Source organism: Athene noctua, chromosome 24, assembly GCF_965140245.1.
Source record: "Athene noctua chromosome 24, bAthNoc1.hap1.1, whole genome shotgun sequence".
NCBI classification, from domain to species: domain Eukaryota; kingdom Metazoa; phylum Chordata; class Aves; order Strigiformes; family Strigidae; genus Athene; species Athene noctua.
In genome coordinates this window covers 76,273-102,218 of record NC_134060.1, presented here as the reverse complement: position 1 = coordinate 102,218, position 25,946 = coordinate 76,273, and the positions used below count along the sequence as shown (strand labels likewise).

Sequence of the window (25,946 nt, the reverse complement as noted above, 5' to 3'; positions counted from 1 at the left end):
TGAGAACTCCCCCAACTCTTCCATTCACTTACTCTTGACAGATTTCAGGGATCCTCCTATCTCCTCAAACATGACTGCTTTCACTACCACTACTCCTAGTGATACATCATTTTCATACAGAAATAGCTGCACAATGACTAAATCTTAATCTTTCTCCTGCTCCTTGAGATTTCTGATTTCTTTTTTTTTTTAATATTACAAATAGTTCAGGTGATCATGCATTTCTGAAAGTCAAAACAAGTGCAGGTCTTGAAGCTTTTTAAGAATGTTACCAACACATCTACTTGGTTAGCATTATCTTTAAGTTAGGTAGTCTTAAAAATTCTATAAAAACAAATAACTAATAAAGTCAAATGTAATTCTCATGATGGGTCTTTCTTAGCCTCAAAATTCTCATATCTGGCTTTTGATTTTTTTAAGTGAACTGACCATTTACCCTCATCCTACTACTTAAGAAGCTGTGTGACCTAATTGCACTGGATTTCCTCTATATTTAACTTTTTGTCCCTGAGAGAGTTCTGTGGTACAATTACAGCTAACTTAACAGTAAAATTACAGCTAACTTATTCACTAATAGATTCATGTATTCTTTAAGATTGATGTGCTGTGAGCCATTACAGGCTAAGCTAAGTTGACAGACTCTATTAAAGCGCAGTACTGTCATGGAAATTGTGATCTTAGCACAAATGCATGTGACGGATACCAATTACTTTGCTCTTTTTCATAAAAAGTCTGCATGACATTGGAGTTATTATGAAAGACTGATAAGATCACAGAATGCTTTACATCATGATTTTCAAACATGAATCATCCTTAATCATGGAGTAAGCATAACTGCTTATCTATCACATTATGACCTGTTGTATGCAGGAGAGGCAGATTAAGCCACTCACCTCCTAACCAAAGTTACTATCAGACTATGAGACTATCAGTCACTGATGGAAACTGGCATCTTTCTTTATGACAACAGAAGGATGCTTAACGATCTTAACATCTTCCATTCAGAAGCATTAACTTATTAGATGAGCAAGTCTTTTCCAGAAAGCAATTATTTTAATCAATGCTACATCATGTAAGTTATCATCCCTTAACAATTGTCTTTAAAAGCAATTAACTAGACAGTTGTTTCTAAACACCCTAAGACTGGTGTTGCAGTCAAAAGGAAGGCACTTGTTCAGTGTGCCACTTACTGAAAAAAATCCATTTCCAGTAGTTCAGAAGCAGGAAAAAATATATATGTAAAGACATTTAGAAACAAAGGAAACACTAAAATTTAAATGCCTTCATCAGAATTCAGAAAACTGTAGACTAGATCCTTCTGCCTCTCTATATTTAACACAGCAAATACCAAGGTCACGTTCTAGGTTGATTTACTTACGAATAAAGATAAATGCCAACTGAATAGCAAACACTGGACTCACTCCTTCCTGCATTAAGCAGCTGTATCTAACAAAATAAATTAAGGACTTTGAGAAACAAAAATTTTAGCTTTATTACCAACGAAGAACTGAAAACCTTGGGAAGTTTTCACTCCACACCACTATGAGTGATTTCTGAAGATTTGGTTTTATTAGGCCGTTGTTTGGCAATTATTGTACGATTTACAAGAAGTGATAAAGCCCAAAACATGGTTAAATGTCTGACTTGTAAGTGGTGACTCAGATATTCAAAGAATGCATTGGTATAAGAATGCATGAGTTCGGTCATCCTACATGTCCCACAAAGTTAGATTTGGGTATTGTTACTTAGAATCTCAGCCATAGGCTGCACATGTAATTGTAAGAGGGCCCTTTGCGCTTACCTTAAAACACATAGGCAAAAAAACAAACAAATCACAAGTCTACCAAACAACATAAATTTACAGTTATCCAATAAATCAAAGGTTTGCGCAATGACTGTGGCATGGCACTCAACTATACATACTGTCTTCCTATAAAGGCATATAAACCAAGCGCTGACTTCCCATGCAGAGACTCATGAGCATTCATTGATATCCATAAAGCACTTATGTTTTAGAAATAATTAAACTAGCCAAAACAGACATATGACACACAATCAGTGTTTCATGTGGGGCTTTTCAGGAGTTTCCTCTGCTGTATTGTTTTTTAATTTTTTTTTTTTCTTGTAAACCAACATTTACAAAATAAACAGATTTTTGTATTGCTGGCTTTCCTTCATGTAAAGTGTACAAAACAGTTATTCATCTTAAAAAACAATTCACAACAGTCCATTTCAAGACAATTCTCTACACAAGTTTCTTCTGAAGACAGTTTATCTAAACACAAACTTACAAGATGAAGCCAGAAATCTTGGGGGGGTGGGGGGAAAGAAAAAGTAAGCAAAAAGATAAACCATGCTCAGAAATCCTTCTTGTATGTCCTGTGTTCTAACACATTAGAAATACTGCAAGACCATTCATTCCCTCAGCATCTTTACTATACTTCCCACATGCTTGTAGCTATAGCCGAAATACTTAAAGAAGATAAATTAAGAAAATTCCGACAGAATTAAGTAGATGGAAAAATACTACTACCGCTGTGCCTGTTAGAACCATGACATAATTTTTCTTCCCACGATAAATTAGCACTTTCCTGATACAATGAAAAACGTATTTAGAAATATTTTCCATTCTCTGAAACAAGTACTTATTGTCCTCCTGCCCAGTAGCGGAAGACGTTATCAGCTCACAGTTGTTCACAGCAGGTTTTCAATGATATAGTCACATATCAACATTTTTGCTCATAAATACTTAAGTGCATCGCAAATATTCAAACATGTAAAAACTGTGACTAAATAAACTTCCTCCCTTGCAGCTCTACTAGACTCTTTGTGTAAGATTCGTTAAAAGAGAACAAGAGAGCCATCTAGAGGGCAAGGAAAATAAACTACCTTTAACGATCACAAGGGAACTCTGAATGACCAATTCACTCACTGTAAGCTGGAAAAAAAAAAAAAGCCAAATAGATATAAACCTAACTGAAAACGATCCACGTTACTTTATCCACCAGAGAGCTTATTTTTACTTGGTATTTCAACATAACTCACTTAATCGATAAACCTGAACCCTGAAAGTGTCAGTTTTCTCCTTTTAGGATGATAATTTATACAGAAAGTACATATTTTGATAAAAACAAAATGGTTTTCACTACATGGCATGGAAGTCTAGAAAATTAAAAGGACTGATCCATAATTAGGGGTAAAGATGTCAATTCTGTCTAGCTCCTTAACTGCATTACTGGACTCAAACTTTCCTTCAGTACTCACTGACTGGTGCAAAACAAAGCACAGCACAAAAAGGCAGCTAAACTCACCTTGACCTTCCTTACTACAGTATCATAAAACAGCATTTATGGCCATAATGCAAATGGCAGTTCATAACTGATAAGTTGTAAACCTTCATGGTAAGTCACAGAAGCGGGAGTTCCAAGTGGAGCATCTTTATAAGTAGCTATTTCTTGGTACATCAGAGAATTCAATATATTACAATTGAGTGGGAAAGGGTTCTGGATAATTCTTACTGTTTAGTCAGATCAATTCGTGGCAGTGGGAAAGCTTAATGCAGTTCCATTAGTGCAGCTGTTTTGGAACAGATGTTATAGGTTACGAAAAATGTGCAGAAGAACCAAATTATGATTTGAAGAAAATACAGAGAAACATCTTTCTAGAGTTTTGATTCAGACTGGGCAGAGGGAAGATTCTGGGGTGAAACAACTAATTAATCGGCAATGTTTTTCTCTCTGGACCGATTTCCTTTTTTGTTGGGCTCATTTTCTACTATAAACTGTTTTAAGAAAAAGTCTAGAGAAGACCGTTCACATTGAAGTACCTCATCCCCTAGATTTCTGGATGAGCCTGAGACATTTCACACCTTCCCTTTGTTTCATATCTGGTATGAAGTGTGAATGGCCCGCTTACCGACACCACCAAGAAATAATATGGGAATTAAATCTGAAAGTGTTCTCTTTAAAAGATTCTTTACACTGGTTTTCTAATGACCTCTTCCCTAGTTTTGTGATGGTTTCAATTGACTTTTTGATCACTGGTATAGCTATAAAAAGCAAAACACCTCCTCCTAACCCTAATATAATGAAATCTTAAAATTTTATTATTCATTTTTAATGGAAAGAACTTAAACTTCCTCAGAAACCATAAAAGGCAAGTTTTTGATCTGTCAGCTAATGGAAGTTTGCTACAGAATCATGCCTTCAGCAGACAGTCTGATAAAGGGTATATCTTGTACTTGGATGACAAGATACATGTTAGATATTGCCCATTATTATTTAAAAAAAAAAAATTCTTTCATTTTAAACAAGACTATTTTAGGGGTTCTTCTATTATTTAGTGTTTGGTTACTCTCTTATCAGTCTTTGAATAGTTCTAAAGAAAAAATCACATACCATCAACCAAAATTACAAGCTCAGACCAAGACACTGTCTTAAAACATACGTTCATTTAACATTTAGGTCATCCCGCACAAAGGTAACGTTTCTGTTCATCACTCTGTAGTTCAAAATTGTAATATAACCCCTGCTCTACATAGTGTCATTTTCCAAAAGCAGTTAACATCAATATTTATATCAAATATCAACAAGGATATATGTATTAAAAAAACCAAAAACCAATAAGCCCCGCACACACCAGAAGAGGGGGGCAGAGGGGAGGAAAGACTGCATGCAAATCACATCACCTTCCAGGTCAAAAACTGTCCGGCCTAGCTCCTGGTTGATCTTCAAGTGAGATTTCAAAACCTGCGTGACTGCAGCAGCTCAGAAGATGTCCCTGAACAACGAGTCCTATCATTCTGTTTTTACCCCACTGAGTTCCAGCTCACAGGTACATGTGTGAGAAAAGCTAGCCTTGAGACAGATGGGATTGGAAGTGTGACATGCGAAGGCTCCGAATTTTTGAAAAGTGAATGTGCTTATGGGGAAGTGAAATTTTTCCCTTTTTTCAATGGTAAACAAAATTATCAGTCTCTCAAAACACTTGCAATTATATAGGCTTATAAATGCAAGTGTTGCCTCTTCTCTCTTACAGACTTCAGATAAAGACATAAGCAGTCAGCAGCCTGAGATGGGGGGGGGAGAGAGAAGGGGATGAACATAACATCAGCAATAAAAACTCTATTGCGAAAACCAGTCAGAAGTGAGATGTGGACAGACTGTAATAGTTTCTCCTCTCAAGATAGGAAAGAAAACAGAATATCAAAGAATTAAAAGCCACCTAATTTTCACATTTGCCACTTTTTAATCAAAGAAAGTCTTACCTTAAGATTGCAACAGACTTCAGAGGAAGAGTTAATTCACCTCCAGACGATTCCACTGTGAAAGCAAAGTGTGTAACTTTAGACACTTGTAGTTGCTAGAAATAAATATGAAAACCCTATTAAAAAGGCTGCATGAATTCTAGGTAAAATACCAATTTATCTCCTGAAGCTGAGCTCTGTTCCTGCATTTGGAATATTGTCTATTTTGCCGTGAAAAGAAAACAGCTTCCTGAAAAGTCACAATTCAGATTCTGTATCTTGCAAACACTCCACTCCTCAAATGCCTCCAGCATTTGTCTAACCTCCTGTTTAAACAGATTTATTTTAATTGATCCTTTTCCTTCTGAATGGTCCCCAACTGCTTTTCTTCACTTGCCTCACCAGGTGTCTGAGAGGTAAATCAGAATAATTAGTTCCAAATTACCTAGTCGATTGCTGAAAAAAGTGACATTATCTAAGGTAAAAAATCAGGAAGAAAAACCAGACTCCTCTAACACACAAATAAAGGACAGAAAGGAAGAGGGCAGTCAGAGGACTCTTTTGTCCTCCACCAAGTCCATTAGGTTAGCAAACGTGGCCATACTCCCTGCTACCAAAGACAAATCAGTTCACAAACCTAACTAACAAGCACTGACTGTAGCCTCAGTAACCCGAAGAACATGACCAACCGTCATATCTTCAGCATCCGTAAAGCAAAGAAAGCAGCAAACCAGTCTTCAGGAGGTTTCATCGGCCCTGAACCTGTTTTCTCTATAAAAAACTTCAAAAAATTTCACAGATTTGGTCTGGCTTAGCTTGGACTGATTTATCAATACTAGCTGTGAATGTACTTCCACAGAATTTTGTGTTTATGTTGTAAAAATGTCTTAGCTAAGTAAACGGCAACAAAAAAGACAGAACATGTATTCGCATACAGTCGGTACTATTATAATCCAAGCCAGAACTTTTGAAGAACACTGATCTCTTAAAAGATCAGGAGGAAAAAAAACCTGCCTACGTTGTGTCAGTAGAAAGACAGAGAGCTCACATGGAAAGTCGTGACAACTGTTCACTTCCCATCAAGCAAGAGGTGGGGTTACAAGCTATACCTGTGTGTGCTTGGCATAGAATTTAAGCCTAGATCAGTGGACAAGGAAGTAAAGACCTTTCTCGCCTTGCTAACAGGCATGCTTTGTACCCAGAGTCGCATTTTGTATTTTATTGTATTTTGGTGGGCTTTGTTGTTGTACACATTTGCTATATTTTCACCTAAAAAACAGAACAAAGGTTTGTTTTAAAGACTCTGCTTCTGATTTACTCAAATCAAATTTGTCATCCCAGAGCCCATATGAAAATGTTTTCAGGATACCTCTTAGACTTGATGAAGAAATTATATACAATTAGTAACTGTAACACAGAACCAGGTTCTGATGCTGCTGAGCAAATTATTTTAAAGCCAAATCCTTCTGTACTTGCACTGAGGGCAATTACAGAGAAAGTCTGCTGTGGCACAAGCCTAGTAACTAACTATGCTACTTTTCCTAGTTGACATGAAGTATCCTACTCAGTAATTGCTTTTGATTGTATAGTACGATACCAAATCATTCAAAGAGATTACTCTCTCTGTATGCACAGACTGGGAATAATGAGCAATCTATCTGTCACATGGGACAATACTGGAAAATTGTCAGCATTAATTACATTATCAAATATAAAATGGTCTATTATTTCAGTGACAAGTTCTATAAACAGAAATACAATTTGTTTAAAGGGCATGGCTAGCAGTGTCAAACAGCAAGCACTCAATGCCTTCTGTGTAGTTCACTTCTACACCATGCACACCAGACTGGTGAGGAGGAAAAGAATCTGAAATATTGTGTATTTTTTCCTCCATTATATGGAACTTTTACAGTGGGAGTGGAGAAGAGGACCAGGTTAAGATCCTCAGCTGTGCTCAGTTCACACTGAAAAACAGCGAAAAATAACTACAAAAGGCTGCACAAGTAATTCAATAACTGCAAAAGTAATCCCAGTCCAGGCACACACGATTTCAAATGCTCTCATGACAAGTGAAAGTCCACCCTCGTACTACTTACACCTGTGAATGGTTCATTATGGTGTGCATTCAGGAATAGCCAGAGGGAAATGTTTTCTAAACAATGCGCAGAATCTTTAGCCCAGTAAACAGTCAATATTCATGACATGCAAAGGACTGAGGTGTTGTGGATATGTGTTCATTAAAGTGAAGGATGTGCTTTGCAGCTTGTATTATCACTAAACTTTTCGGGGTTTGGTTGGGGGATTTTTGGGTTTTGAGCGTTTGGGTTTTTTTTTTATTTGATACAGCTCACATTTTCTTTCCGTTTTCAATGCTGTCACAGCAATGAAAAATAAAACAGTAGTACTTTTATTTGCATTTCTAAAATACCATGAAAACTGTTCCCAGGCAGGACCCAATAATGTTATAGACTCAAACTATGCCACTCTGCTTGAAGCTATAAAAGATACTCTTTTTAAGAAACCAAGAAATTAGTAGTGTAATGAAGTAGCTAAAACTGCTGTCACGGTTTTTGCTGTATATGAATTGCATAGCTGTGGAGGTACAGTAAGTGCCTGACATAATGACATAATGAGTCATGACTGGAGCTGGAAAGCTTATTTGCCCCTAAGTGACACGAAAGCAGGGAATTAACATCAAAGTACTTACATCGAATATAAGATATATTGCTTCACTTCACAGTAGGTTTTTAAACTCAGATGTTAAATGATGGAATATTGATCTATTCCTCTGTGAAATAACGAAACTTGAATTTTTAAAAAGCATATCTTATTTGCTGTTTCAATGGCAATTCTTTTCATACTGAATATATTATATTGTTATAAATTCTTTAACTAATATTTCACCCCAAACACAAGCATCTGGAAGGTGAATCACAGAAACAAAACAGTAGCTGCTTAAGACCAGACAAATTATAGCTTTCAAAACAAATACCAGAGCAGAGCGCGAAGAAGGAAAATATTCAAATTGCACAGCAGCAACTTTGACTTCTATTCAGAACCACAAAAAAAAAAAGGAAACTCGTTCTTATCCTCAAAAACCAATCTACTTCCTGACTAAAACTAGGAAGAACTTACAAATTTCAATAAAATCATACCAAGACTATGGAATTTTCTCTGTGATACGGCTCTCCCTTTTTTTTACAAGGTCCAGATTTTTATAATGGTATCACTAATAAAGCTGTGCACCTGGAGATACACAAACACCCACTAGCACCATCTTTACATGGATTTCAGAGCATGACCAGAAAGCAACCTAGGGTTAATTAAAAATGAAGAAATTGGTCTTTCTTTCTTTTCTTCTTTCTCACACTTAAAGGATATCTGTCACACGTTAAGACCAAACTGGGCAGTAACATACAGCTTTGAAACTCAGGAGCTCCAATGACGAGTAATTCTTAAATCAAAAAAAAAAGTGCAGCTCGTATAGCTACATATTAAGAGAAGCTCGGCAGATTTGCTTGGTTCCCAGTAAACTCTGACGATCTACAGTTTTTAAAACTACAAAGTCAGTTAAAACAGAGATACACACTTTAATTTTCCTTTAAAAATGTTATACACACTTTATTTTGCCTCTACTACTTGATGCTGTGCAATGTTTACATCAATATGAAGCTTTATTTATAATCAAAACATTTGCTGACCCACATTCCCTTGGGGAATAATACCAAACCACTTCCAGAGAGGAAAAAAAAGCATTTTTCTTTCTATTTTTAAGCACATTGCACACTACAGACCATACATCTATGCCTGGTGGTCCTACCACCAATCTCTCTTCAGTGATACTGTATTTTAAACCACATATATACTGCAGATTAGACAGTGTTTCATCTGTTGCTTCTACTCTTCAGCTAGCAGTCAGAAGTATTCTGCAGCATCAGAAAGCTGCTGGGTGTATGGAGCCCCTGAACGTCATCATCTCCAACCGCCCTCAAAGCTGTCGCTAACGCTAGACCAGGTCAGCCCTAGCTTTTCTTAGCTGAAGCTCGAAAACATCCAAGGGTGGAGACCTATAACACCCTATGTAACCTGCTCCAGAGGACTGCATCACCTTCTCAGCGAAGGCTTTTTTTCCTTAGTGTCTAATCTGAACGGCCCACGCTGCAACCTGATGTCACTCTCCCCCATCACACCAACAGCCACTATCAAGAATAGCTCAGCTCCGTCACCTCTGTACCTCCTCTTTGACAGCCTATTTACACATATGTAGTGAGAACAAATGCTTACGTTAAAAAGGATGTCGAGTAGTTGCAAAAAAATAAGCAGTCGTACTCAAAATAAGAAAAACGCAGTAATAATTCTACACATGGAAAAATACTCTGTTCATAACACAAAGGAAAAAATCCTGACGTGATGGATCTTGGGAAAAAAAAATTTTTTTACTCTGCACTTGAATGAAGTGAGAGGCGAACCAAATCCTATTTATGCAGACAATCATAAGAGAATTTTACCAAATGTAAGTTGACTCAAAACCCACTCCGCCGTTCAGAAAAGGCACCTCTAGAACTCCTTTTTAAAGAATACTTCTCACCTGCTAGCCATTTCCGATTCTCAGGGTAGAAACCAATGCTAAGAAGACAAAGCATAGTGGGGAAAGGAAAGGAAGGGAGAAGATGGCCATATGCACAGTAGCAGGAGTCAGTGGAAATGTAAAGCAAGAAAAAACAAAAGAAAACGCTTTACCTGGAATACGGCAACAGCATTTGACAAAAGCGAAAAAGAAGACACTGTCCCGCAGGTGCTGTGTTCTAAAAGTTAACTCAGTCTTCAAGGAAAAACTACAAACACCTCTGAACTTGTCCTACTGTGCAGCGGCAGACGGATGGGTGTCTGTCTCAAGCAAGACCTCCTTGCGACCGACAGCGCAGGAGATGGCTTCGGGGAAGGAAACATGTCCTAAAGCCCCGCAGACGCGGTACAAGAGTGCCACCTGCCGCCCGCAGGCGCCCGCGGCTAAGGCAGCCCCGTTCCTCGCCCGGCGGGAACACGAGAGGCCCCGCGCGGTCCCGGCTCCGTCCGACCGCGGCCCCCGCCCCGCGCGCGCCAACGGCGGGAGGGGCGGCCCTCAGCGGAGAGCGGCGCGAGGGCGCCTCCCCCCCCCCCGCCCCGCCACCGCGCGCTCCGCCCGGAAGCCGCGCGACAGCGCGTGGGCGCCCCCCTGCGGCGGGGGCAGCCACCGCGGGGAAGCGCGCGCCCCGGCCCCGCCCCGCGCGTACAGCTGCTGCCCGCACCCGCAGAGGGATGCGGCCCGCGGGACTTCTGCGGCGGTCTGAGGGGCAGGGACCAGCCGAGCGATACGCGGATGGCAACCTTCAGGACAGCAGAATCCCACCATCTTTTATTTCTCCGCCCCCTCTTCCCGGGCTTGCCTTTAGATTTTATTCCTTCTCCCTGCAGGTTAGTCTTTTTCTCCTTAGAAACACACATCCCAAGTTATTTGCAAAAAAAGACTGCAGAGCATCTGTGCCACTACAGGTTCAGAGGAAAAAAAAAAAAGGCAAAAAGGTGAAGCACTAGTTGATGGTCATCTTCAGAGTTTCAGTCCTATTGGAGAGACTGTGATACCGCCTTATCTCTAACAGCATCTCTCCCTGCAGGTCAGCACAGGGAGGGGACACAGGTCACACACAAGGGACAAAAAGCATAATTCCTATCCTTCCCACTCCCTCCCTAGCAGCATAAAGATTTGAGAAGAAACCAAGAACTGCTTTGCTAAACCAGCTACAGATTAAGTAACACTCCCTGAATAGCAGCATGTGACTTACATTAATTTATGTTAGGAAGGACATTAAGCCTAGTGCTAGTAAACTAAAGAAATAATGTGCTCCTTACTAGAGACAAATTTAACTTTTAAAGCTAATATTACCTGTACAATAGTGAAAATAATGAGTATTCTGAGATGCTACCATTAAGCTTTAGTAAATGCAACCATTCAGGAATATGGTAATGCTGACAAAAAAAAAAAAAAAGCCACAACCACCACAACACACACACCACACCAGAAGGTAGAATTTCAGTGTGCAGCATTAATGCTCATCCTTAATCAAAAGAAGAGAAAAAGTCACTTCATTGTTTATATGCCTTTAAAGTCTAAAGTCATATTCTGAAAACTGAGTATTCAGTTTGGAGTTATTTATTAATTGAGAGAAAAGCTATCATTGACTAAAAGTTTTAAAGCCTCACATGGGAAAGTAGTATTTAACTTTTTAAAAAAATACTGTGAAGATAACACGACTTCTTAAAATTTGCTTAACGATATAGGCCTTTACAGACTTTCATTAAAGTGTCTCACCCTTCAACAGAGACAGTGTTACAGTTTGACATTTTTTCATTTTATTAGCACAAAATCATGTAGAGAGTGAAGACAGAGAAGAACATACACATGTACTCAGAACATGGAAAACTCACTGCACAAATGGGAGTGATTTCTTCCTTCCTGTGATCTTGCCAATTACTTCTCACCTTGAGTACCAGAACACTGTTGTGATAGAGCTTGCAAACTACAAAACCCAATCTTACAAGCCTGCAGTGCTTCTTTAAAAAAACATTCTGCAGTTCCATTACCAAAAAAAGGGGCTCAGCCTAGGTTCAGAACTACAACTGCTATTAAGAGAACTGAACTAGAGCACCTGAATTCCCAAGTCTCCTGCCGACTGTGGTAACTTTTGGAGCAGAACCTTTATGTATTTAGTATCGTACAACATCTTTAGAGCAAACGATAAACATTTACACAGTATGTGCATACACCCTAGTGTTAATGCATGTATATTCATTTTTACATAGTTCAGTGAAAATCCATTCTATAAGCACAGAAGCAATCCCGTGGTTATTTCTTACCACATAAATACATCAGTTGCAGAGATCGCTTACAGTTACAGATCTTCCTGCAGAAACTTCTATAGTGGCACTTGTATAGTCAGTTGGTCCAGTGGCTTCGCAACACCTACACACACATGGGGACAGGTAAAAAGAGGCAAGGTCTTTATGGGCCAGTGGCTGAGCTTACAGCATAGCAAGGCTGATGTACAGTATGACATCTGCAGTAATAACACCAATAAATTAGAAAAAAACGATTCAGATATATTTCCCATAGTATGAAAGCCAGCATTCACAAGATTACAAAACACACTATTCAGATTGCATGGCGACAAACAAGGTGTTTGCCACAGTACAGAATCAACGCACTTTCAATGTCCAGTATTATTAGCAGGTTGTGGCACGCTGATATTTAATTGCCGTGCAAGGGTAACGCCCTCAGACATTTTCCTAGGAATTGCCTTGATTATCAGTCAGAGGGGAGAGAGAGATCCACCATCAAAAGTCAGTAACTTTGTAATTTCTTTGCTTGTGAATAGCTGAAAGTGGTTGCTTCATTCCGACAGATGGCAGACATTTCAGTTTAGTTAGCCATGCAGTTGTTTTGTGAATAGGATTAATCACACAGATTTATGACATCCATGTTCTTGCAAAAGAGAGCAGGTAGTTTATTTCTGGTTTTAATACTTCCCTTCCATCAAGGGGGCATACCAAGAAGCATGGTCTGAAAGCAAAGTATCACTATCTCTTAAAATGAAGCTCCAGGTCAGCTCTCCAAACAAACAGAATCACTAGAACAGAGCCCTGCCTTGCATCCACTTAACAAGTACAGAATTCACGAGAATACTCTGAGCACACCGGCAAGAGCAAGAACTACCTTATGGAATGATTTGTGAGACCAGCCTCACCAAACAAAAAGCCTGAGTTTCACAAGCCTAAACAATAACATCACTTTTTTTTTTTTTAATGACAAAAGGGTAAACAGAAGCAAAAGTGGATATTCTACAGATTAAAAAAAAAAAAAAAAAGTTGAGCAAGTGACTATTCAGTGTTTCACACAAAACTCAATGCAATCGTTTGTAAGTTTTGATCGGGCCATCAGTCGGAAACTGACTGTTAATATAGGACTCCAAACTGAAAAACCACTGCATTTGTGATAGAGCTGGTTTCAAACCGGCATTTCTAACTCCACTGGCCTCAAAGTATTTTTACAGTAGTTTCAGTTGTCCAACATCAGTTACAAGCTGCTGTTCCACAGTTAGCGCCACTCTTCTCCTGTGAAACATACTTCAGGCTTTCAGGCTACTCTTCTCTTGTTCCACAAAACTTTGGAGTGAAGAGCTGACAAGTCTATCCGTCTTTCATTTTCTTCTAGACTGCATTCCGAGGTGTGCCATTGTGAGTCACTGCTTTCATATTTGAGACGCCTGACTGATGGTTGCAGATTCTGTGGGATGCAACACCTACTTCAAAGACTTCATGAATGGCTTTGCGGAAGCAATGAAAATTGTAATCTATCAGACCTGTCAAGAAGGAGGGGAAGAGAAGAGGAAAAACCGTGCTCAGCTTGGCAGATTTATGTAATCAACAGAGCTTCAAAATTAATATCAAATGTTTCATTTTACCAACAGCTATTTTGTTACTTATTTTAGTATGACTTTGGATTCAGAAGATTTAACAAAGTTTTACTGATGCCAGCATTTATTTAGGCTGTCCCAGTTTTTAGAAAGAAAAGGTACTCATTTGGAATGCAAAGTGTATATTCATAATTAAACAGCAAGTGAGGGAACAACACAAGATTATCCCCCCAAAACATGCTAGTACAGCATGACCACACTTGAACGTTATCTTGCACTTTGTGTCACTGATAAATATCCTAGCTGTGGTGAGAAAAACTTTGAGATCAAATACAGTACAGTTATTAAAAGAACCCATCTGCTTTTTCTCTTTTAAAATGCCAAGGTAAGTACCATCACCGTTAAGTGAAATACTTTGAAATTAGGGCCTACACTGTCATTTCTACCCCATAATGTAGGCAAGACCATTCCTACCATCATCTTCTACAGGTCCAAGCAACTATATAGCTGGTTAGACCCACAATATATTACACACTTGGTTCTAAGTTCCTATCACATACAGCACTAGCGTACCACTGCTGATTTCTTTTTTCTTTTAGTCATCGCTAAATTACATCAGTGCGACATGAGATAAACAATATGGCTATTCCCAAGACAGCAGCTGTCAAGCAGAACATAGTAAGCATTACTCCATTCTACTGATTCCACTATAGCAGATGGTAGTGACACAGGCCACATCAGCTACACAAGTCATTTGAGCAGGAGGACAGCAATTAAAGTGATGATTCACAAGAATAAAAATAAGACCTTTTCATACCTATCTCTAGGAAGGGAGAAAATTCCTCCCAGAAGAAATTAAACAAATTTAGTTACACAAAATTCAAAGTGACTTGTTTTAGTCAATAGTTTTATATTTGGTATATAGTATTAATATTTTATAGTTGATTAAAAACATTAGATAAAAGACATTCCATGGGAGGAAGTCCTTACCTTTGCGCTCAAAACTCTCTTCTCTAAGAATGCAAACTAATGCCAAAAACTTTGTTACTTCCTTTAAGTACAGGACTGTTGTGTTATTGAGCTTGATAATTGCCATTGACTCTTTATCATAAGCACTTCCAGTGCCATCTTCCTTTAACCTAAGAAAGAATGAGTTAACCCAACACATAATCTAGTAGGCATGTATATGTAACTTCAAGACAAATACCTGTTAAATACAGTTAGAAGAACATTACTCATGGTAAGCAAGTGAAGAACCTGCAAAGTGGGTATTAATACTATTCTAATTAAGTCCATTATCACACCTCGAGTTTCTCCACTAGATACTCTCTTAGATGAGCAGTTAAGAGCAAGTGATCAGCATGGACTCTTTTGATATCACACTAAGAGCTGTAGCTGTTTAGTCAATACTATTTTCACCTTACACCTGAGCACTCTTAATGAAGGCAGTATAGTACATTAGTTATAGCACAGTTTACCTTCAAACTGAAGAGCCACTGCGACTCACTGCCTCACTGAGTTAACAGTGCCACAGTAAGGTATCAAGTGATTGGTTTGAAGATTCTAATGCAGGACTCCTACGTAGAAATGTCAATGGAGTGACACCTCAGAGAAATTACTTTTGGTAAATTAATACAAAGGCTTCCTTAAGGAGGCTGGAGTGGGCATGGGAGGGGGAGGGCAACAGGGAGCAGGGCACTTTTTGGTTTTAAGCTAAACCAGCCCACAATTACAAGGAAAGATCAGAATGCTGCTTTCTATCTGCAAGTTATTAGTGTTAGTTAAATTATTGCAGAAGCAAAAGATGTATTGCAAGCTACTTCTAAGCACTCCTGAAAATAAAACCCAAAACAAAGAATTACACAACTCTGGGTTGACCCATCAGGAGACAGACTGTTAGGCATTGTGGTATTTCTTGGCAGCACTGTATTTTCCAGGCTACAACCACAGTTCTAAAATAAGTTACCGCTTCTCCAGAGCCAGTTCAAAAATCAATTGAGAAGTCTAATTCAACCGTAAATTGTGAGAAACAAGCACTATATGCATCCCTCAGAGAAAGTCAACAAGAGTCAAGCTGACCTCACAGATGCTGTTCTGTTTAGAGAGCAGCAAGTCTCAAAGCAATGTCACTGCAAGTTACACTTGCAAGCTATGGCATGCTATCAACTCCAATTATTTGCAGGTAATTAACATAATTAACATCATTGTGCCCACCATGCCAAATGAGACACAGTAGTATTCATATTTTACATGAAACAATTGACTTTTACAAATGTCAGATGGCTGTCTAAGGCCATGAGTGGAAGGAAACCAACAGTACAAATGCTTGATCCAGCTGCCAAATCCTTTGGCTTTATTCTAACTACTTACAGAACCAACGGGCTTTACAGACCAATCGATAGCATCTTGCTGGATGACAAAGCCAGCACCACTTGCACAGTTTGAAACCTATTCTACAACTTTTAGGGACTTTTTTCCTAAGAGTATTCATCACTTACCCATATATACAGGAAACATCTATCACTACATCAATCATGTCACAGCACAACTCATATGACTGCATGTCCACAGGGGAACTGTCTGTTGCGATGTAGATTTTGCTGACTACATCGAAGAGAAAAGCTTTTTCAATGCCTGAATTCTTCAGAAAGAGAAAGAATCTGCATGAATTTTTAAAATAACTGCATTTTAAAAATCTCAAGTAGAATTCATACACTTTTACATTCTTAATAGCAGGAAATGCTTTAAACGTAACCAATTTAGAGGTTGAAGACAGAATCAAGATTTACTATGTTGCCATAGTACCTATCAACAAAACCTTCCAGTTGACAGAAATAAAGCTGGGGACTGGGTTAGAATTCTTTTTGTTTTATTATTTACCAGATTATAATTAAGGTTACTTTTTACTATGCATCCAGAACTTAAATTCAGCAGTTTTCCTCTTCTGTGGTTCTATTAACTCTAGAAGAGCCAACTCATTCACATCCACCTGACGGACCAGGCTCAGAGACAAATTACTTCATAGCAGTGTGCTGACACTTAAATTTTATGCTTGTAGAATCTTGGCAGTTCAGTTTCTGCGTGAGGCAGTTGCCGCGTACTTTAACATACAGAGCAAATAAAGTCAAACTTCTAAACTTATGACTCCATGAAGAGTATCACATTACAGCAGTTATGGGTATGGAAAAGCACCGAGCCAGTTGTACCATCCCATTTTTAACTGAGCACTTTGGCAAAGTGCACATGCTCATACTAAGTTCAGAAGCTTTCTGCAGTTAGGCAAGTTACCACATACACGCTATGGATTTCTGGCAAAGCTTAATTTCTATTTATGCACCAGAAGCCCTCCTTATTGCTTCTTCCTAGATAGTCTGAATAGCCAAAGTCCTGAGGACATCCAGACGATCCTTTTGGCATCAGGGCCATGCTCCATACCCTCATGGTGCTGAGCAGGGTGTGCATTAATGTGCCCTTTATCCATCGGGCCAGGTTATTACAGGCAGTCCTCTACCAACACAGGAAAGAAGCATTATTCAGTAGCATGGGGCGACGATGTCTGACCTGCACAGGTCCTCTCAATCACAACTGGTTTTATGCTATGTTGCCGACATGCCTGCAACAGCCTCATAGACAGTTTAAATGATACAGGCTGCTTCAGCCTTGTCTCTAGGGTGGTATTTTGATTTAAATTACATAGCAACAAATTTCTGTGTCACAAATTCTGTAAGAAACGCACACACTAAAAGAATAAGGGCAAAAGTCTCACAGGCCACGTGAAATAAACAGTTTAGTTCAAGGACAAGTTTACATTATGAAAAAAGTCTCTCGCCATTTACAGTACAACTACATTTACTAAGTGCCTTAGCAGACTAATTGTTATATTGTGCTGGTAGAAGACTTCCATATCAACCAGCCAAACTGTCTTTTAGCAGTATTTAGTGAAACCCACACAAAGCACACACCAGTACAATTCAGCTGTGGTAAAGAGCTTCTAATGCAGATAAGCAGACCAGCAGAGTACACCAACATTAGTGCCACCCAAATCTTCCACAGGCACAGCTAGCTAGCACTCCTTAGCAGGAGGATTTGCTTTACCATTACATGTATTTCACTCAAAGTTCTGTCAGATTAACACTTACTGATATAAAGATATTTAGTAGATTTTCCAGTGTTGGCAGTTGCGGAATGAGCTTCTGTACCACTTTACTGAAGGCTTCAAATATCGAATGGTCATAGATACTGGTCAAATAAAAGCTGAGATGAGGAGGGAGGGAAAAGGAAGAAAAAAGATTCAAGAGTATTTCAGGATTGTAATAGAAATGTTAAAGCTATGTTTCCTAACATTCAGGCCTGATGATTTAACTGGGATGCCTTTATCACAAATATACCTGGCCACTGCACCAAGAACCTAATTTCTGAGTGACTAGAGTAAATATGAAACAGACTTCGACCGTCCCCAGGAGATGGGAGAACAGAGAGAAAAATCTGAACATGCTTTCACAACACACTTAGCCTACAGAGTGCTTATCACAAAGGCATTAAATGCTCAACTAGGTTTCTTTAAGTCTCATTCCTGGCTTTCCACTTTGTTCACACTAACACCAAGAGATACTGGCAATACTTAAAAGCTCCATGTGAATCAAAATAGCAGTAGAAACAGAGAAAAGACAGCTCATTTTAAAGGTACAAGACACCTTAAAAGTGAGCCAAATATCAAGTAAGAGACTAAGCTTTTAAAGCCAGTCACACACTGAACAGTCAGTACTGGCCACGACTGGAAGGCAGGCAGCTTCCTCTGCCCCTCCAGGCCACATGTGCAAATTCAGCCTGTTATGCTTTGTGGAAAGTATGCAAAAGGACCTTGAATTATCAATGGGTTTATGAATAAATATGTTAATTTGAATCTGTAGCCTGCCTTATTTTAGTCAGCCTAACAGCCAAGGCTGAGCTGTAAATTCAACTGTGTATTTTACAACAAGTGTTTGTGCAATATTAAACTAACAAGGCCTTGCTCGGGTCAATCCACTATTACATCTAAAAGCCATTAGTCAGCATGCATATATCAGCAACAGTAGAATCACATATACCAGAATCTTTTACTCACCTAAGGTGAAGTTTCTCAAGCCCAGCATCTGTAAGGTCATCATTAGCTCTCTGATGAATATCCCTCTGAGTTTCTATTTTGTGGTCATCCGATAAACCATCAACTTTATGAATAAAAACTTCAAAGTTCATTTCTGGGTTGACCTTGTAGGCTTTTGAAACTGTAATGTGGAGTCTTGTTAAAGCTTCCATGTAGTCATCCTGTAAATCAGTTTTGGCAGGAGTGAATGACAAGACTTTATCTCCGATAACTATTCCACTGTGCACAAGGACAAAATATTTCAGTGCAAGAACTTCACTTCTGTAACTAAAGAGAAGTATGGGAGAAGAAAATACCTTGGAGTGTCAGAAATCCAAGTAGCTTAGAATGTTATTTAAGTTGCATTAGCTATACAAGGCTTAGCTACACAAAACTAGGCTTCAGAGAAAAAGGCAGGTTACACTTCAACTCCAACAAAAGGTGTCAGTGATCTCCAAGATGGTCCTAATAACCTGGTAATCTCCCACAGTGCGATTCCTAAATTCCTTAGAAGCTACCAGATACCCAATAGTACCAGAACTTGAAACCGAGGTCAGAAGTGTGCTGTTATTAAATGAACTCCATGGCAGTCAATAGCAGAGGGAAGGGATAATTCAGATCACCTAGCACTTCAGGTTCTCACTATTACTGTAGAAAAGGCAGGTTCAGAGTACTTGCCCCTTTCCACTCTCTCCACTGGGAGCATATGTTCCAGTCACTTCACAAAATTAAAAACCACACACCAGCAGTTAGCTTGGCAACGCATCCTTTCATATATAACATATGTTTTATGAAGTTACCTAAAAATGTAAGTTATTAGCTTCTCCTCGATCGTTCCTCCCACACAGAAAGCAAAAAAAAAAACCTGTTTTGTGATTCTTAGTGATTTGTATTTACCTGGGCATCAATAACATATATTAGAGCACCTGTTCCTCTGAAGATCATCTCATAATCAAATGTTGGATCAAAAAAGTCCATCTGTCCAGGAAAATCCCATATTTGAAAATTCACAAATGAACTGTTGGAAATATCGTCTTTGTAGATCTTGTTGGTACTCTCCAAGAACAGAGTCTCATTGGGAGACATCTTGTGAAACACCACCTGTTAAGAGAACACAAATAATAGTCTCAACTTTATCTGATTAAAAGAGACTGGTAAATGTTTTGCAACTTGAATCTTACAAATGGGTTTACCCATTCTGAAGTGTACAGTTTCATTTTGGTAAATGGAGAGCTTCCTGCATCAGCTAAGGAAATTACCTACCCTCAATCCAAATCAAGCAACCAAATACAGTTAAAGATTTTTGCAAGTCTAAATAACACCACTGCCTAAAGACAGAGACATCCCAGTTACTCCTTCTTCCTTGCAAGTCTAACAGTCTTTTCAAATTCAGCTATATTAGCCAATTCAGATCTGATATATAGAGCCACCGCACCAGTTGAGCAACTGTGAGCTTCTAAGAACTGTTCCTTTCCAGTCTTAGAAATTCCTAAAGGAAACTTTGCTTTCAGTCTGGTGTCAAGTGTTATGATATAATATAATCAGACTGTTCCTGAACTACAATAAAAGTGTACAAAAATAACACCTCAGTTTTAGAGACCCAAATAACTAGGTAGTTTGCCATCTATTAACAACTGAATTATGTTGGCTGACCCTCTCCTTTCAAGTACCCTAAAGAAATAAAGAAAGCTTTCACACTAGTTGGTAAACAGTTTAGCTGCTGTGATGAAAAACATACTCATTGCTAGTGCTCAGAAAGACCCGCTGGGATTCTAGCCCTTCCCTGAACAAATAGAACTAGCCTGTAACCCCACAGCAAAGCAGGCTGTGGCAAAAGCAGTCAGCTTCGACAGCAAACACTGCGGTAAAGCAACTCACAGATATTTTACAAAAGTTACTACAAACTTGGTGGTCAAATGCTAGGCCTGCAAAAAGAAATATGTTTCCTATAGAGAATCCAGTATTTTTTTTTAGAAAATGGCTCACACAGTTACAGAAGTCATCCATTAAAGAGACCTAGTGCAACAACCTCTGTCAAAAAAACCTGCAAGAGAGAACTCCATGCTCACTGTTCAGTGGGGTTCAAAGTAGTAATCAGTCTAGATTTTTAAGACCAAGGGAAAAAAAAATCAGTTCCTCGAGGCAAACGTTTAGGGATCTAAATGAGCTTTTAAACACCAGGACATTTGTACGGAAAACTAAGAACAGTTCTAGGTCCTACTGGCTATACTGCAAGGACTATAAATTCCTCTGGGTTTACAGCACAGTTTTAAAGCATTCTGAAATCAATGTTCCTTCTTTGTAAATCATCATCTCCCACAGGGAGCAGGACAGAATTAGTGAATCCAGTTTAAAGCAGATGAGTCCCTGAGAAGCAATACCATCATCCCCCTTTCCCCTCCTTTGCAAAGCAGTGCATTTCATCAGACTGATGTCCCCATGGTTTTTCCACTAACAGGAGAAGCAGAACACAGTTTTGATCAAATTCCATTTCTATTGCCTAGCATCCACCCCTGCTCTTACTTGCTTTACACAGCTTCAGTAAAGCAAATAAAAAGGCAGTGGAAGCATCTGATTGGAAGCAGGCAGCTAACACTGATAGCAAGCAATTTTGACTAACCATACGCAGGCAGAGCAGACAAAGCTAGTAAAATTCTAAGAATCTGCTGAGTTTCCTTGCTATGGCTTTTATCATTCCCAAGTGTTCCTGTTACACCTTCAACATCCAATGGTCTCACTGACTTCTTGGCAGAGTTCCTGCTTTGATTGTATTTTAAGAACTTTTCACTGCCAGCCAAAGCTCTCTTAGCAGCGTACTTTCTTTTATCCCTCTGAATTTCTCATTCACATCTGCCCTCCCACGATCTACAAGTTTTCAGGATATTTTTTATTTGGTGACATGTCAACCTTTCCTCTACACTACCTTCTCTTCAGCAGCACTTGGTTTTATTTTTGAATTGCAACAGTTAAGCTGCACTCCTGATGCAGTACTTCTGAACCACTTCTATGTTTTTGGAGTGCCCCTTTCTTTGGTGTTTTTTTTTTAAAACTCACAATTTTTTCCCCAATTCTCAAGTAGCTATCCTTCCTTGAACCTGTGAGCAGAATTTGGCCGACGTGTTCATTACAACTACCTTAAACTTTGAATGGATGAATGGACTCCCCAGAGAAGCATGAGTCTGTGTTTTGGGGTTTTTTGTTTGTTTTGTGGGGTTTTGTTTTACTTGTTGTTGGGGTTTTTTTGTTTTTTACAAAAAACAGAGAACAGCCATATTTGGAATTTCACTTCCAGCTGAAATGCTGTCCCAATCCATCCAAACAAAAATTTCCCAGACCACCAAACATTAATCCTATAAAGTGACAAGCATGCCTTCCACAACATCCCTACTGGAAGGGCTCACAGCCAAACCTGATCTGCCACTGCAAGACACCTTATCAGGTACATTGTAGCAACACCTAAAAACTGCAAGAATAATATCTAACACAGGAATTGCAAGTTGCTGAGAAAGTAACAAGTCTAGGATAGTTTCCTTTTTTTGACACTTTGTCTGGAAACAGTAGTAACTGGTTTGTATCTAAGAAATCTACATCCTTTTCCTCTGAAGGAAAACAACAACCAAAGCTTGAACTTCTCTAAGAATCTCCACAGTGCAAATAACCTAAAGGGAAGAACCCTTCACTGGAAGTGGTCCCAAGCCCCCACAACACATGCCTTGAGGAAGTCTGTACAGCCAAAGCAGGCAGCTTGCCCTTCATAACCAACCAGTCTCCCCACTGCAGCAGAGGATCATTCTGCACATAAAAATAGGCACCTTTACCTATAAGTCCATATGCAGAATGGGCTTTCAAACTCCATTTTTTTTTTCCAGTCATGGTAAACCCCTTTTTTTCTTGAGGTAATATTAGACTATTTCTAGTGCCCTGATGTCCAGAAAGGAATTTGCATGGGCAGATGGAAGGAGGTCCCTGAAAAGAGAGAGAAAAGGTACGGTATTGCAAGATGGTGTTGAGAATCTACCAATTGGAAGCAAACAGTTGAAAAACAACTTCCAAAGGATTCCCTAACAGCAGTAAGACATACTTTTGTCATTTTCATGCTTTCCAGAATCCTTGATTTAATTTTCTGGATTTCTTAAGATGGCATAATGAATGAGATGGCCTCAGAATTAGCAGTAGTCTTTTTTTTTTTTTTCCAGAGGAGAGATTGCGGGGGGGGGGAGGAAGACAAGACAGACAAAGTTTTTTAAAGAAATTCACTAGTTATTAGGAGCCCTACATTACATCTTGTGGTAAAATTTTCTACAAGAGCTTGCTACAGAAGCATGACAGACAGCTAGTTCTGACTCCCTACTCCCCCAGTGTAATTCATTTAACATTTTTAAAGAAAGCTGGGTATAACTGAAAGGTTTACAGCAGCTCCAAACAAGCTGCTGCTTCAGGTTCTACCACACACACAAACTCCTCTCCTAGTAATAGATTTATGGTAATCTTATGAAGGCAGAGCATGAAGTCTGATGACCGTGAAAAAATAAAAAACAACCACCACCACACCTAAAAAAAAGGGCACACACACACATACACAACCCGCAAAATCAGGTACAGTTTGAGGTTTTTCCAGGTCCCTATTATGTAAAGACAGTACAGTAAGTCCAGTTATGCAATCAGTAGTCCACACAAAAATTTGTTTTATAAACTGAAGCAATTGTCACATTCCCAAAATCTTCTAACCTCAATTTGTTACTGAACATTTACAGGTTATATCAGCATGGAAAATTCAATTGACCAAAGGAAAAGAGAGTTCCTTCCCAGCACCATAATTTTTTTCTTTTGTGAGAGGCTTCCTGTTAACATTACTTTCAGTAGAAGGCTGGAATGGTTTAATAATTCATGTTTCTCATGCAAATTTCTAGATTCCCACAAAGCCAGTACTCTTCCTAATACAGTGTTTATCATGCATACCCCTACTCCCTAGCAAGACGATCAATGCCCGGACAGAAGGGTCAGGTCTGGTTATGACTATTTTTGGACCAGACAGATCTAAGAGCAGGGATGCTGTCAAAGAGAAACTTCTTGATGCTCCAAGAATGTCTCAAATTATTGCCACAGTTAGTTCACTCAGGAAGCAGCACCATGAACTCCTAGGTAACAGAACTACAGCTTCTAATTCCCAAGCCAGCGTGACAACCAATCAGCATGAGATAAATTTTATATCCTCTTATTGCAGCTCAACATCACGCTGTTCCCTTTCTGTACAACTACCTGAACTGGTCCTCAGAGAACTGGTGCTACCAAATTTGGTCATAAAAAAACCCCTAAAAGTCCAAAAGCTACATCTATAAAGTGACTTCTAAGTCTTAAAATCTAGCTGCAATTTGGAGTTAACGGTCTTCCTCTAGCCTTTAGGGTTCAGCCTTGGGTAATACAATAAGATCTCTAATGAGAGTCTACAATGAGTGCCGTCCACATGACTAAAGACTTAGAAAAAGAGTTTCAGCCCAATCACTGCATTTGCGCATCCAGTGGGGGCAATAGGCCTAAATAACGGGGAGTAACTGCAAAGACTGAAAAGCAATGACAGCCCAGTCTGCCACTGTATTTCAGAATAGTACGATGGAAAAAATTTCTAACAGATAGGGCACCTTTTGCAAACCTTGTCTAAAGAAAGGCAAGCCTACAGCAAAAGACAGGAGTCTGCTGACTAGACCCATTGGTCTAGTACAGTCAGTGGATTACCAAGTAGTCTGCATAAGATGGCTAGAAGCAGAAATTCATACCTGCTATAATACAATGTCCAAAAAAGGCTTCTCTGCATAAAACCTTTACAGAAATCTCTAAAGGATTCCACACTTGCATTTGAAGAAAGCTTGAGGTCCCTAAGTCTAGAGCTTGAGAACCACTGCATTTCACTAGTAACACCTTGCCATAAAAATATCACCTAAAACCTTCATAATCGGGACGGCAAATACAAAATTTGCACTGAGGAATAAGCATCATTATTAGTGTTGTCACACTTCTCTTGAGCTACGTGGCAAACGAAAAGGGTCGGTTTTGTCTTATTTTTATTAAGACACACTAGCAAATTCACAAAGCTACCACCAAACCTAGGACACCGAAACGGTTTGATTTCCTCTTCGACCAGTGACTCCCGTTCATTCGGTCTATCGTACTAAAGGAAACCAGAAGCTGAATTCTCTTTCAAGGGATCAAAAGGCAGAATAACAGCCCAAGTCTCCTTCCGACTGGAAGCGCTAGCTAAACACCACACTCCTGTACGCTCACCGTGTTTTCACATCCATAAGAAAACACCTCATTATAGGATTCACAACAGTATCTTCGCTTTTTATTTTTGAAGTGTTACAGTTAAGAACTGCAAGGGCTACAACCTATGCTACACAACCTTCCTCTCTAAAGCAGATGACCGGAGTCCGTTCCGGGAAGTAAGCGTCTTTCAGCAGGAGCCTGCCTTTGCTCCAACTTCGCCACAAGCGCCCACGTTAAAAAGCAGAAACTGCCTAAACAGCAACACAGAAAGGAGAAAAAGCTCGGCGCCAGAGAGGCAGCGCGGCAGGCGGGGGCGGGAAGCCGCCGGCTGCCCCTCACCTTCTGGATGGAGGACTTCCCGCTGCGCCGCAGCCCCATAAGCAGGATCCGCGGCTTGGAGTCCGCCCCGCCCGCGCCGCCGCCGGGCCCACCCGCGCCGCCGCCGGGCCCGCCGGGCCCTTGGCCTCCCTCCAGCTCCGCCTCCTCCTCCTCCTCCCCGTAGCCGAAGTCCTTGGGGAACGAGTCCGCAGCCCCGAAGCTACCCCCCACCAAGGCCGGCTCCTCGGCCGCGCCCGCCGCGCCCGCCGCGCCGAACTGCAGCGCCATGTCCGCCCGGGAGCGCCGCCCGCCAGCCACGGCGCCCGTCCCAGGGCCCCTTCTGCTCGTGCAACCCAGCCCGACGCCGCACGGCCTTCCCCGGATTGGCTGGCACCGAGCTCCGCAGAGCCGATTGGCTCAGGAGGGCAGCGAGGTAGGGTGGCCCCGGTCAGACGACCCGCGTCACCTGACGGCGCCGCCGCACGTGAGCGGGAGGGGCGGGGCGAGCGGCGGCCCAGTCGCGCGCGCAGGGTGCTACCGGCGGCCGCCG

General features: G+C 40.0%; 1 protein-coding gene across 2 annotated transcripts; it reads right to left on the bottom strand.

The window, feature by feature from the left end:
* Positions 1 to 11,429: 11,429 nt before the first annotated feature.
* RRAGC (Ras related GTP binding C) lies at positions 11,430 to 25,747 on the bottom strand. Of its 2 annotated transcripts, none has more exons than XM_074926270.1 (7): positions 25,418 to 25,747; positions 19,715 to 19,918; positions 18,800 to 18,999; positions 17,835 to 17,949; positions 16,194 to 16,336; positions 14,686 to 14,834; positions 11,430 to 13,641 (listed from the first exon to the last, which is right to left on the bottom strand). In XM_074926270.1, exons 1-7 carry the CDS (start codon positions 25,682 to 25,684, stop codon positions 13,490 to 13,492), a joined length of 1,230 nt encoding a protein of 409 aa, XP_074782371.1. In that variant the 5' UTR covers positions 25,685 to 25,747; the 3' UTR covers positions 11,430 to 13,489. The 2 variants fall into 2 exon arrangements, with proteins under 2 accessions (XP_074782371.1, XP_074782372.1); XM_074926271.1 differs by having other exon boundaries at positions 19,715 to 19,818; positions 25,420 to 25,747.
* Between the last annotated feature and the right edge of the window lie 199 nt (positions 25,748 to 25,946).

Coding starts and splice junctions, on each gene's coding strand:
- RRAGC (XM_074926270.1), bottom strand. CDS start 25,684: ATGGCGCTGCAGTTCGGCGCGGCGGGCGCGGCGGGCGCGGCCGAGGAG. Junction 16,337..17,834: donor TACTAAATATCTTTATATCA/GTAAGTGTTAAT, acceptor CTCTTTCTGAAG/AATTCAGGCATTGAAAAAGC. Junction 13,642..14,685: donor AGAGAGTTTTGAGCGCAAAG/GTAAGGACTTCC, acceptor CCTTCTTGACAG/GTCTGATAGATTACAATTTT.